This window comes from Salmo salar, chromosome ssa28 (assembly GCF_905237065.1).
Source record: "Salmo salar chromosome ssa28, Ssal_v3.1, whole genome shotgun sequence".
Classification (NCBI taxonomy): domain Eukaryota; kingdom Metazoa; phylum Chordata; class Actinopteri; order Salmoniformes; family Salmonidae; genus Salmo; species Salmo salar.
The window spans coordinates 20,390,563-20,403,749 of NC_059469.1; the positions used below are offsets into that span (position 1 = coordinate 20,390,563).

Here is a 13,187-nt window from a genome sequence, read left to right on the forward strand (position 1 = left end):
TCTGGGTGAGGGAAGGAGGGGAGGAATGGGTGGCGGGGGAAAAGGGATGGGGGAAAGGGGTTGAGGTGGAGGTGGGGGGGTGTAGTCACCTGGAAGATTTCAGGGTGAGTTCTCCGAGGCCGAAGCCTGTGTGAAGGGATGATGCGGCGCTGGAAGGGGCAGTCTGTATGTCCACCCGCTAGCCCGTCCTGGCACTCCGAGTTGGAGGAAGTAGACAGGAGATCACTGGGTACACAACAAGGTTCACATGTAAAAGCCCATGACTTTTAAAAACAACTCAAATTAAACATTGTCAAATGTAAATAGAACACAACAAGAACTTCATACAAATATTACATATTAAATAATTGAGGTTATAGTACCACATGTTGCCTGTGATAAGTTCAGCTCCGAGGGGTAGGTTTAGAGCTCTCTCAGCATACAGCTTACGAGGTCTGTCTCCTGGAATAGAGAGCAGACAGAACTTCACATTTAAAACACCTACCTGATATGACGTAAGTGATATACAGTATGTTATACAATAGTTGGGCAATAATAGCACAGACAATTGACCCTTGGTTACTGTTGCAACCTCTGCCAACATTTTCCCGGGAAGCCCAATTTCCCATTGAACCACTGCCGAAATTCCCTCCAATGATCTCAAACTGTGTTTCTAATAAACAAATCCACTCACAATATTCTAAAACTGTGTTTCTAATACACAATTAAATTAAATACAGACTACCCCTTGCTAATCAGGAAACTCTTGGGTATGTTGTGGTGGACTGTCATTACAATTGCTTCACAGGCACCTGGTAAAATTAAGTTTGTAGTGTAGCTTGCCACTGACTGGCTCTGAATTCACTGTCAGCAAGCAGTCAAAGCTATAACCACTTTTGGAGCTAACTGGTGCTCTCAAATCATATCCTGATGTTGACAGCAGATGGGAGTTAACTAGCTAACATACATTTTGAGAAAAACAGGTTATATTAAGTGGCTAGCTAGTGTTAGCAACGTTTGGTGGTCAATGTGACTTAGAGCTAGCTAACCAGCTGAACTAAACAAAAGTATAATTTCACATTTAAAAAAATACTCCAACAGGCTCTGCATTTCAAGAATCGCAGTAGCAAGATACTATTGAATTATTTAGCCATTTAAACATTTATTTCTTGAAGAAAACGCTCAGTTTTCATGCGATTTAAACGGATGCTTGTCCGATGTATCGACAGTTGATATCCATTGAAGTGCTGCGATTGGTTGGCCAAAATTCTAGGGCGGAGATTATCGAAGGGTCAGTTCACTACCACATTATCCAGGGTTTGTAACCAGTTTGTAGACTTCAGTGAATTGATGCCGCACAACAATATTTTGCACTTACTGTGGACTGTATGGAAAGTATAGGCGTCCTCCTTGTTGGTGGCCTCTGGTCTGCATATGACCTGGAGCATGGAGCTCTCTGACTGAGATGTTTGGGAGGGCAGGGAGTCGTAGTCTGGGTCTTTATCCCGGTCTGTCTGGGGACTGAGAGTAGAGGACAAACTATACAACGATTATATAAAAAAAATGCATTCATTTACAATAAAGATCAGATCAAATAACAAAATAAAGTAAATTGTGATGATGACCTTTTATATCTAAGAATCATTTAAAAAGGTTTACCTGTCTGGAGACACAATGGGGATCCGTGTTTCGGGGATGGTGTGAAGGGTGTCTGTTGTGGCCAGAGTATTGGGAGGGTTTGGCTGCTTCTGCTGGCTCTCTGTCTCTGTGTTATCCTCAATTTTTGCAGTGACGTCCTCTGCAAAAGCAACACTCGTTTTCAATTTTACCAATAAAGAATGAGTAAAACACAGCTATTTGCACAACAGAGACAATAGCTTCTCTCCTAAAATCTTAACTGCCTACATGTATATCATCATTATCTGACAACCTACATATGCCTGGACTCACCTTCCTCCATGGCTCTGTCCTCCTCATTTGTCTTCTCCTCTGGTGGGTTTTCACTGCCACTGGCTCCCCTGGTGCTGTTGATGGACTCCAGCAGCGACACAAACTCCACAAAGTTGGACTCGTTGGGGATCTGGCCCTCCTTGGCCTCCAGGTCTGACTTGGATGAGGTCATGGTGGTCTGTTTATTCTGTGATCTGTCAGCAATGAGGACTGCATCCTTCCCGCTGTCCATGCTCAGGCCTCGCACGTGTGTCCTGCCCCCCGGGCCGTACTTCCTGAACATAGACGGGATTCGCAGGAAGCCATCTGCATCCACATTGAGGTCCGGAGGGTCGTTCTCGTCAGGGTGGGAGTGGACATCGATGCCAGAGGAGCTGTTGTCGGCTGTGGTCAACTGCGGGGCTGGGGTGTTCCAGGTCTGCCTCGTTGTACTCTAAGTCCCGGCAGTCCAGAGCAGCAGAGTCAGCGCTCATCAACTCTTTGGTGATCTGGCCGTCTGGGCTTGGGGTCTGCAGCTGAGCAGAGTCAGCCTCAGATAAGGGTTCCCCTTCACTCTCTGCACCACTCCGTTCATCATCCTCAGGTGAGTCAAAGGTGATAACAGGGATTTTGATGAGGCAGTCGCCAGCAGCCCCTCCATGGGGGTCGATCCCCATCTGTGCCTGGGCAGACTCCAGGATGCTCTGTTTGACCGACTCCTCCAGTTCCGCAGCCGTCTGGGCATCACAGCTCATGGTGATGATGATCTTGACCATGTCGTTCTCATCCAGGCGGGCTGACGGGCCAGAGTTGTCCACAAAGACAACAGCGATCTCATCTGAGCAGTATGTCTCCTCTGGCTGGTCATTCTGAGGAGGAGGTGGGAGGGGGTCATCACGCTCCTGAATGACCTCTAAAGAGTTGTTGTTGGGTTCCTGTTGGGGCTGTTTCTCCTGCTTTGTCTCATCTGTGCTTTCTTCATCACTCCCCTTGGAGGAGGGCAGTCCCTCATCAGCAATCTCCCTATCAGCCACATGCTTCTGCTCCCCCAGCAGGAGAGGGGCAGCCTGGTCAGGGTTGGGGCTAGACAGGTCCTCTGGGGAGAGCTCTTGCTCAGGCTGTAGGCTCATTCTGGGTTGTTTCTCCTTGGGGACACTGTCACTCTGGGCTGAAACAGATACATTAATGTTACAAAGAGCATATTGACAGGAATTGAGAATGGCTCATAAATGAAAGAAGAAGAAAAACGTCTCAGTCTTTACAATTTCTGCTCTTAACTAACAATAAAGAATATAGATCTTCTCAGCAACACTTTGCAAAACCAACATTATGTGAGAATATTTATTGGAAGCTGACAACATGCTTATCTGAGCATATTTGAAGCAATAATGTGCTAGGCTAGCATAATGAGTAGTAATCATTTTATCACTACATCCACACAATGCATTCCAGGAAGAGCATTTTTATTCTCACAGTGAGATTTTAAAATAGAAAACCCATTTCCCACTATAGGGGGGAATCAGACTAGTGTTAAAAATATAGGAGAGTACAGTACCTTCAGTATTCTTTAAGTCTTCTGATTTTGGGCACTCCTGTAAGGGCAAGAGATATGGATGATGATGAATAGAAAAAGGGGGTGGGGACAGTGCTTATTCACATCTTAGCTTTAACTCAAAAATGTCTATTCCATAATATAATATAGTAGTAGAATGAAGCTCGAGGGTAGTTATAATGGTACACTAACCACTCCAATCAACCCAGGGTCCGTTTCTGTCTGTTTCACTGTAACCTGGATGACTGGACTCGGCCTGTTTCTCGTCAACATTGTCATGGCAACACTGTCAGGAACCGTGCTGCTTTTCCTATTTGGAAAGACGTAGAGAGTATGTGGTCATCTGTGGTCTTTTTCAAGACAAAAGCACTACCCAAAAGAGACATTCTATTGTGCATTTGGAAAGTATTCAGACCCCTTGACTTTTTCCACATTTTGTTACGTTACAGCCTTATTCTAAAATGTATTACATTTCTTTTGTTCCTCATCAATCTACAAAGCAAACTTTTTTTTGTTGCACATTTATATTTAAAAAAACAACTCAAATATCACATTTACATAAGTATTCAGACCCTTTACTCAGTACTTTGTTGATGCACCTTTGGCAGCGATTACAGCCTCGAGTCTTCTTGGGTATGACGCTACAAGCTTGGCACGAGAGGTCGACCGATTAATCGGAATGGCCGATCAATTAGGGCCGATTTCAAGTTTTCATAACAATCGGTAATAGGTATTTTTGGCACCGATTTGCCGATTGAAAAAAAAAATTGGACACCTTTATTTAACTAGGCAAGTCAGATTAAGAACACATTCTTATTTTCAATGATGGCCTAGGAACGGGGGTTAACTGCCTTGTTTAGGGGGGATTCGGGGATTCGTTTTTGCAACCTTCCGGTTACTAGTCCAACACTCTAACCACCTGCCTTACATTGCACTCCACGAGGAGCCTGCATGGCAGGCTGACTACCTGTTACGCAAGGGCAGCAAGAAGCCAAGGTAAGTTGCTAGCTAGCATTAAACTTATCTTATAAAAAACTATCAATCTTAACATAATCACTAGTTAACTACACATGGTTGATGATATTACTAGTTTATCTAACGTGTCCTGCGTTGCATATAATCGATGCGGTGCCTGTTAATTTCTCATTGAATCACAGCCTACTTCGACAAACGGGTGTTGATTTAACAAGCGCATTTGCGAAAAAAGCACTGTCGTTGCACCAATGTACCTAACCATAAACATCAATGCCTTTCTTTAAAACCAATACACAAGTATATATTTTTAAACCTGCATATTTAGTTAATATTGCCTGCTAACATGAAATTGTGTCACTTATCTTGCGTTCATTGCACGCAGAGTCAGGGTATATGCAACAGTTTGGGCCGCCTAGCTCGTTGCGAACTAATTTGCCTGAATTTTACGTAATTATGACATACCATTGAAGGTTGTGCAATGTAACAGGAATATTTAGACTTAGGGATGCCACCCGTTAGATAAAATACGGAACGGTTCCGTATTTCACTGAAAGAAAAAACTTTTGTTTTCGAGATGATAGTTTCCGGATTCGACCATATTAATGACCTAAGGCTCGTATTTCTGTGTGTTATTATGTTATAATTAAGTCTATGATTTGATATTTGATAGAGCAATCTGACTGAGCGATGGTTAGGCACCAGCAGGCTCGTAAGCATTCATTCAAACAGCACTTTCGTGCGTTTTGCCAGCAGCTCTTCGCTGTGCTTCAAGCTGTTTATGACTTCAAGCCGGGTGGGTATAATTTGTGGAACGTTCCAACAGGAATCTATTCCAAAAACTTCGTAAATAACAAGGTTGCCAAAAAACAACGCATACAAAGTTGTATAGCGGCAGAATAAGATACCGTGTAGGGACTGGTCTATTTCATAGCGTTTTTCACTCATCACGTTTATTCCGAAAAATGTCTGTCCTCACTCTGGTTGCCTATGGACAAACATTAAGAATAAGCTACGTGGTGAGTTGATGCCTATTCGGCAGCTTGTTAGCTAGGTTTGTATGCGTTGCTACTTTCTATGCGTTGTTGGTTGGCAACCTTTTACTTTACGTTTTTTGGAACAGATTCCTGTTGGAACGTTCCACAAATTATACCCACCCCTTCAAGCCTATCAACTCCCAAGATTAGGCTGGTGTAACCGATGTGAAATGGCTAGCTAGTTAGCGGGTGCGCGCTAATAGCATTTCAAACGTCACTCGCTCTGAGACTTGGGAGTGGTTGTTCCCCTTGCTCTGCATGGGTAACGCTGCTTCGAGGGTGGCTGTTGTCGATGTATTCCTGGTTCGAGCCCAGGTAGGAGCGAGGAGAGGGACAGAAGCTATACTGTTACACTGGCAATACTAAAGTGCCTATAAGAACATCCAATAGTCAAAGGTATATGAAATACAAATCGTATAGAGAGAAATAGTCCTATAATTCCTATAATAACTACAACCTAAAACTTCTTACCTGGGAATATTGAAGACTCATGTTAAAAGGAACAACCAGCTTTCATATGTTCCCATGTTCTGAGCAAGGCACTTAAACGTTAGCTTTCTTACATGGCACATATTGCACTTTTACTTTCTTCTCCAACACTTTGTTTTGCATTATTTAAACCAAATTGAACATGTTTCATTATTTATTTGAGGCTAAATTGATTTTATTGATGTATTATATTAAGTTAAAATAAGTGTTAATTCAGTATTGTTGTAATTGTCATTATTACAAATAAATACATTTGAAAAAAATTGGCCGATTAATCGGTAGCGTTTTTGTCCCTCCAATAATCGGTATCGGCGTTGAAAAAAATCATAATCGGTCGACCTCTACTTGGCACACCAGTATTTGTGAAGTTTCTCCCATTCTTCTCTGCAGATCCTCCCAAGCTCTGTCGGGTTGGATGGGGAGCGTCGCTGCACAGTTATTTTCAGGTCTCAACAGAGATGTTCGATAGGGTTCAAGTTTGGGCTCTGGCTGGGCCACTCAAGGACATTCTGAGACTTGTCCCGAAACTACTCCTGTGTTGTCTTGGCTGTGTGCTGAGGGTCGTTGTCCTGTTGGAAGGTGAACTTTCACCTCAGTGTGAGGTCCTGAGCACTCTTTGCTCCGTTCATCTTCCCCTTGATCCTGACTAGTCTCTCAGTCCCTGCCGCTGAAAACCTTCCCCACAGCATGATGATGCTGCCACCACCATGCTTCACCGTAGGGATGGTGCAGGATTCCACCAAACGTGACGCTTGGCATTCAGGCCAAGCGGGTTCTTGGTCACATCCCTGACCAAGGACCTTCTCCCCCGATTGCAGTTTGGCCGGACGGCCAGCTCTAGGAAGAGTCTTGGTGGTTCCAAACTTCCACTGTGTTCCTGTGGACCTTCAATGCTGCAGAAATGTTTGTTACCCTTCCCCAGACCTGTGCCTCGACACAATTCTGTCTTGGAACTCTACGGACAATTCCTTCGACCTCATGACTTGGTTTTTACTCTGACACGCATTGACAACTGTGGGACCTTATATAGACAGGTGTGTGCCTTTCCAAATCATGTCCAATCAATTTAATTTACCACAGGTAGACTCCAATCAAGTTGTAGAAACATCTTAAGGATGATCAATGGAAACAGGATACACCTGAGCTCAATTTCGTGTCACATAGCAAAGAGTCTGAATACTTATGTAAATATGGTATTTCAGTTTTTTATTTTTAATATATTTGCAAAATATTCTAAAAACCTTTTTTCACTTCGTCATTATGGCGTATCGTGTGTAGATTGATGAGGAAAAACATAATTTAATCATGTTTAGAACAAAGCTGTAATGTAATAAAATGGGTAAAAAGTCAAGGGGTCTGAATACTTTCCGAATGGACTGTATACTTTGGATTATATTTGTTATACATTTTGTTTTTATAAACAGGCTCACCTTAATTTAGCTGCAAGACATGAATCTGACGCGTTGCTTTTATTCTCTCCACCTTGGATGACATCAGAGAGACTGCTTGGGGGCACAACGTCACCTTTATCGAACATCACATGAAGGCGATAGTTGACCATCTTTATCGTGATGAAGAAGATGGTGACTGAGGTGCAGTATATACTAAGTGCCATGGTGGTGGGCGGAAGAGCCTGAGGATAGAACACACAAACTCCCTCAATATCTCAAAACACATATCCTGAGAATAAAATAATCTTCCATAAAAAATGTTTTCATATTCTTCATCACAGAGTGCATCCAAACCTTTCCTCAATAATATGATAACTAGTCTCAAATTAAGTCTGAAACACAACACCAAAGCAGCTACTTGGGGCTGCAATATTATGCTCAAACAGCCAAGAGCAACACTGAAAGAAAAACTATTGTCTGAGGATGATCTGAATGAAAAGTCAATGCTCCGACCATATAATGTAGTCATGTGGCTCCTCAGCTACATACTGAGATGAGTGAGTCATCAGAGGAATCAACCAACCTGTCAATAGAAACAAATATGTGCAATAGCCATGGTGTTCATTATGTTGAAACACAGGTATGCTATAGGCCTACATGAAATTATGAACAGTAAAACCGTGGGCTTGTGACTTGTTCTGATCTATAATTCAGAGGAACTGTCAGCCTAAGGGATGTCATACGTTTTGTGCTTAGCTTCTTGTCATCAATCTCTGAGGACCAAGCCCAAAAAAATCATAATAACACAATAACATTGTATTCAATTTGTATTTTATTTTACCTTAATTTAACTAGGCAAGTCAACTAAGAACAAATTCTTATTTAAAATTACGGCCTATTTTATTGTCAAGTAATATATCAACCAAAATCAATTAATTGACAAGAGCTATTTCTATATTATTTGTATAAAAACATATATCGATATCTATTTTCTGAGAAATCGTATGGAAATGCAGGCCCTTATGAAGTGACACAATATCACTTTCTGTGGTATAGGGAATAAAATAAGAACTTGAAATATAGGACAAAACTAATCTCCTTGAAATGGGTTAGTGGTGGGACAATATTACACCATTACATAAGAATGATCACAGTCATCACTTTAACATCTGCACAAATAATCAGAAGGCTTTTGGTCTTCAGAGTAGCTGATACTGTATGTTGTTTGGCCTTTTTTATCAAGTTATTTATAGATAAACTATGAAACAAGGGTTGTGGGTTTTTTCTTAAATGAATATTAATTGAAACTTTTCCTTTATTTAACCAGACAATAGGTCATATTCTGAAACATAGTAGGCCTATTCTGTACAACAAATAGCATAGAATTCTTGAAATTAAAATACATTAAATTCCATTACGATGGAAATAAAGTGACACATTAAAGAGACCACAACCACAACATCTGGTGGCGGAAATTATTTTTATAGGCTATCTTGACCAAATTAAACCAAACAGCATCATTAATGACGTAGGACTACTCGCCACTAAAATAAATTGATCAAATGCAGATGAGTGCGTGCTGTAGGCTATACTATCACATCCAAAAGGGAGAGAAAGGTTAGGTGTGCCGCCGTTTGTCTTTGTGGACGCTGTGTACGCTACCTACAGTCAGTGTTACAATGCCTGGACTTTTATGCTTTTTCATCACTGTGGCAGCCATGCGTTCCATCACTGTGCTACATACTAGCCTACAGCATGCAGAGAAAAATGCGACCATTCCATTTTCTGCCAATACAATTAATAAATAAGTGGAAACGTTTCAGTGCTGAGGATAAAAATATCACTGTAAATAAAAGATGAGAACGGAATGTTGCTCCAAGAGAACCGTGTTTGTCAATGAAAAGGGCGCTTAGTGATGCGGCGCAATAAACCTTATAGCCAACACAAGATCTGGGCCTTCGATTGAATTTATACTCACCAAATGTAGTGATAGTGGCAACATAAGAAGGAACATCCACAAATAGAGGTGACAGGAGTTATTGAATGTGTTCTGGTCCGGGTCATGATACCAACCTCCGGTCAATGATGCCCAAACCCCCTGACGCAGAGTCTGTACTAGTTGCGAGCCCATCCTCCTCAACTGCAATAGATTCGTATCACGATGGTCAAATGCATATGTGGCCCATACACTACGTTGTTACCATGTTGAAACTATAGCCCTACTGGCTCTATCAAGCTATCATTCGCTTTTTACTCGCCGCATCATTTCATCCGAATGTCAGATCTCACATGGTGCGGACAGCTCTATCTCATCCTCTCTTCTTCTCTACCTCCGTCGGTCCAGATTAATTATGCATATAAACCCTGGATTGCTGATGCATTGTATTGTCTATTGTGTGGCTTTGAAGCCACCGGTCGGCCATATTGGCCCTCCCCGGTAGGCGCGGTCTTCCATAGGAATTAATGGAATTCTACAGTATTTCAATTAAATGTTTCAAGGACAAAATGTATTTAAGTATACTTTTTTTTAGTGGGGACAATAACATTAGTAATCTCAACAACAACAAAAAAACATGTTTTATGTTTAGCTCACGTAATATAATTTAAAAGTATGCATTAAGGTGTCTGTAATAGAATACACGTGTCTAAAACGAATGTAGACATTACATGCATTTCTATCGCTTCCAAAATATATTATTTATTTATTTTTTACGACGGAGGAGTACCAAGATGGCTGCGCGATGGCTTCAATACAGCGACCCCTGTTAGTCATCCAGGGTTTAAACACATCACTGGTCCAGATGCGCAGCTCGTGAGAGAGCACGAGCAGCAGCCACTCCTCCAGCTATACGGAGCTGCATCACTAAAACTAAACCCTCATGCGGTTTATGAGCTGATCCTGAATTGAATCGACCTTATGGTTATTGACATCGTTTCACATTTATAATTGACTCTAAATCAAAATAAATCAAAAATGTTTCTCTATTCTTTGGGACTGACATTATATATTTTTAAAAGTATTATTGAAAGAAAAAAGTATCATCTTGTTGATTGAATGTAAAGCATAGATAGGCCACGAATCATGCAATAATCCCCATCGAACATGACAATAATAGTAGCCTTTGTCAAAACCCACCAAAAAAACGTGTCCCGCTGATCAGTGGGAATCTTACAGGCCCTCAAAAATTCACAAGTAATAGTTGAAAAATAACAGCTATTCACAAGTAATAGTTAAAAAATATGGTCTTAAAAGGTTTATAAATAGGCCTTGTTGTGGAAAACTCGAGCCAAAGATAAGGCAGAGACTAATTTAAAATTATAAAAATGAACCTTTAATACATATGAGCAGCTGGAAGGTAGATCCCCCTCTGATTGCAGTCAGGGAAAGAGTTTGAAGAATAAATGGTTACATGTCCCTTATATAATGGGAGGTGATAATACTATCATATTGTTTACACAACAGTTGTTGTTGTTTATACAAGCCACACTGCTTCATGACACAATGCCCATCCAACCCGGAAGCCAGCCGCACCAATGTGCCGGAGGAAACACCGTACACCTGGCTACCGTGCGCGATGAGACAAGGATATCTCTGCCGGCCAAACCCTCCCTAACCTGGACGACGCTGGGCCAATTGTGCGCCGCCCCATGGGCCTCCCGGTCTCAGCCGGCTTCGACAGAGCCTAGACTCAAACCCAGTGGCACAGTTAGCACTGCGATGCAGCTCCTTAGACCACTGCGCCACTCGGGAGGCCCTGGAGCTTCCTTTTTAACTAGAGACTAGAGTTTCTTTTTAGGATCAACATTTATTATAACTGGGCTAGCACTGCCTATCAGTCCACTGACATTGGAGTGGTCTGTCCAACATGAGTCTGGAACTTGAGACAGAGACAGTTTCCCTCTCCGTCTCGGGGAGAGGTTCAATTTCCCTACTCATGAATTGGTTTAGAATTTCACTATTAGGGATATCAACAAAAACTTCATCGGTAGTACAATAAATCGTAGTGTTTAGTGTTGTCAGTCTCTTTCCAGTAAATTAAATGGTTGAGTGGTTGAATATATGAAATCCTGTTCAACGTTTACTAGTCCTATAGAACAGAGCATTGGTTTTGTTTCAAAATGTACTACCGAGGTGGAGGAAATCCCATAAGCGGTTACAGTTTTATTGATTAGGGGTAAGTCAAGTCCAGTTTCTTTACTAAAGGTGGATGTAGTAGCACCCATATCTACCAACATAGGAATTTATTTTCCCTGTATTTCTACCATAATGTTTGGGCCAGATTGGTCCACCTTTACCTGTTGGCATTACTGTATCAAGGATGTTATTTCCCCTGAGGGATGTCCCTATTGTGGCTGGTTATTCCTTTCCCGCATTTCTTGTATTTTTGAGCATTCACTTCTTCAGTGATTGGGGTCGTGACAATAGAAGCTGCCTTTATCTCTATTCCTATCCCTCTCTCTCTCCCCCCCTAGCTGCTCCGTTGTTACAACCCCTGCCACACCCACGCCTGCGACCCCCGTCCCCTGCTTTGACCGCGGCCCCCAGGTTGAAAAAGCTCCTGTCATGTTAAACTGTAGCTGATGGTCAGTTTTGGTGGATTTATATTTAATAGTTTCCATGCAATGCTGAAGTGGGATAGTAACTTCCGGTAGGGTTTTAGCTTGCCAACCTGGAGTAATTTGGTTGAGTATCTCAGAGACCTTCTTAGGAAACCCACACACATAATGCTGATACCAGGGGGCCTGATAACCCCCTCCGCATCAGACGCCATTCCAGAGTGCTTGAAAAAACATGTCTCTCATTCTGATCGAAAAACCATGGGCATCTTCACCATCATTCACAACACAGGATGTAATTTTGGTCCAATCTACTCGAGTAGGATAGCAGTGTAACACTACTGCTGTTAGGGCTTCTGTTTTCAGTGGAGGATACAAAACCACTGGTGGTGGTGGTTGAGGCTATGTAACGGGAGCTGAGGGAGGGGCCAATTTATCGGTACATTTAGAGGGTTTATCACCCATGATTTCTGATTGTTTTCTTAGTCCCCTATTGTTACACCAAATCACTTCAATTTTTATTGTTTTCTCCAGGTTTTTGTATTGTTACTTAATCAAATCTCTAGTAAACCATTATACACACATTTATAAAATCTCTGTTAACCCATTATACACACATTTATCACTTCATCTCTCTTTTTCCAACTACGTCTATCAACCGACACAATTCTACCCGATCACTTACCTTTTTAAATTGTTGCCAGAGGGATGTCTGGGTCCAAGCTGAGCGAAATAGGTCAAAAAGTCAAGTTGCTCTCATCCGGGTCATGGCACCAAATGTTGTGGAAAACTCGATCCAAAGATTAGGCAGAGACTAAATTATAATTATAATAGTGAATCTCTAATACATATAAGCAGCTGCAAGGTAGATCCCCCTCTGATCGCAGTCAGGGAAAGAGCTTGAAGAATAAATGGTTACATGTCCCTTATATAGTGAGAGGTGATAATACTATCATATTGTTTACACAACAGTTGTTTATACAAGCAACAGTTCCAAAACACAGTGTTAGTGTTAGGGTGCAGTGATAACAGGAGTCTATGAAATGCATAACATCACAGTCCAACACAAAACAATAACATAACCCTTGAGAAGTTACAACAGCTCCCCCCAATTCTGCCATAACATCCTAGACAGTATTTACAGTTAATTATATGCCAAAATTATAGGCACAATTAATGTTGGCTAGTTTATGTATAATTAATAAACCGTTATATCTGTTTGGTTGAAGTTGTGATTGTCGTGTTGGTGCTCATGAGATAATGGGTTTACACATGGCAGCA

At 41.7% G+C, this 13,187-nt stretch overlaps 1 protein-coding gene across 1 annotated transcript in view; it reads right to left on the reverse strand.

The window, feature by feature from the left end:
* Positions 1-9,708, reverse strand: part of pcnx2 (pecanex 2) — a 30,215-nt gene extending 20,507 nt beyond the window's left edge. Inside the window, 10 exon segments of the mRNA XM_014179915.2 lie at positions 90-225; positions 363-441; positions 1,358-1,518; positions 1,639-1,777; positions 1,930-2,269; positions 2,271-3,076; positions 3,464-3,500; positions 3,653-3,770; positions 7,389-7,591; positions 9,328-9,708. Of these exon segments, the coding sequence (XP_014035390.2) occupies positions 90-225; positions 363-441; positions 1,358-1,518; positions 1,639-1,777; positions 1,930-2,269; positions 2,271-3,076; positions 3,464-3,500; positions 3,653-3,770; positions 7,389-7,591; positions 9,328-9,480 (2,172 nt within the window). The 5' untranslated portion in view covers positions 9,481-9,708.
* Between the last annotated feature and the right edge of the window lie 3,479 nt (positions 9,709-13,187).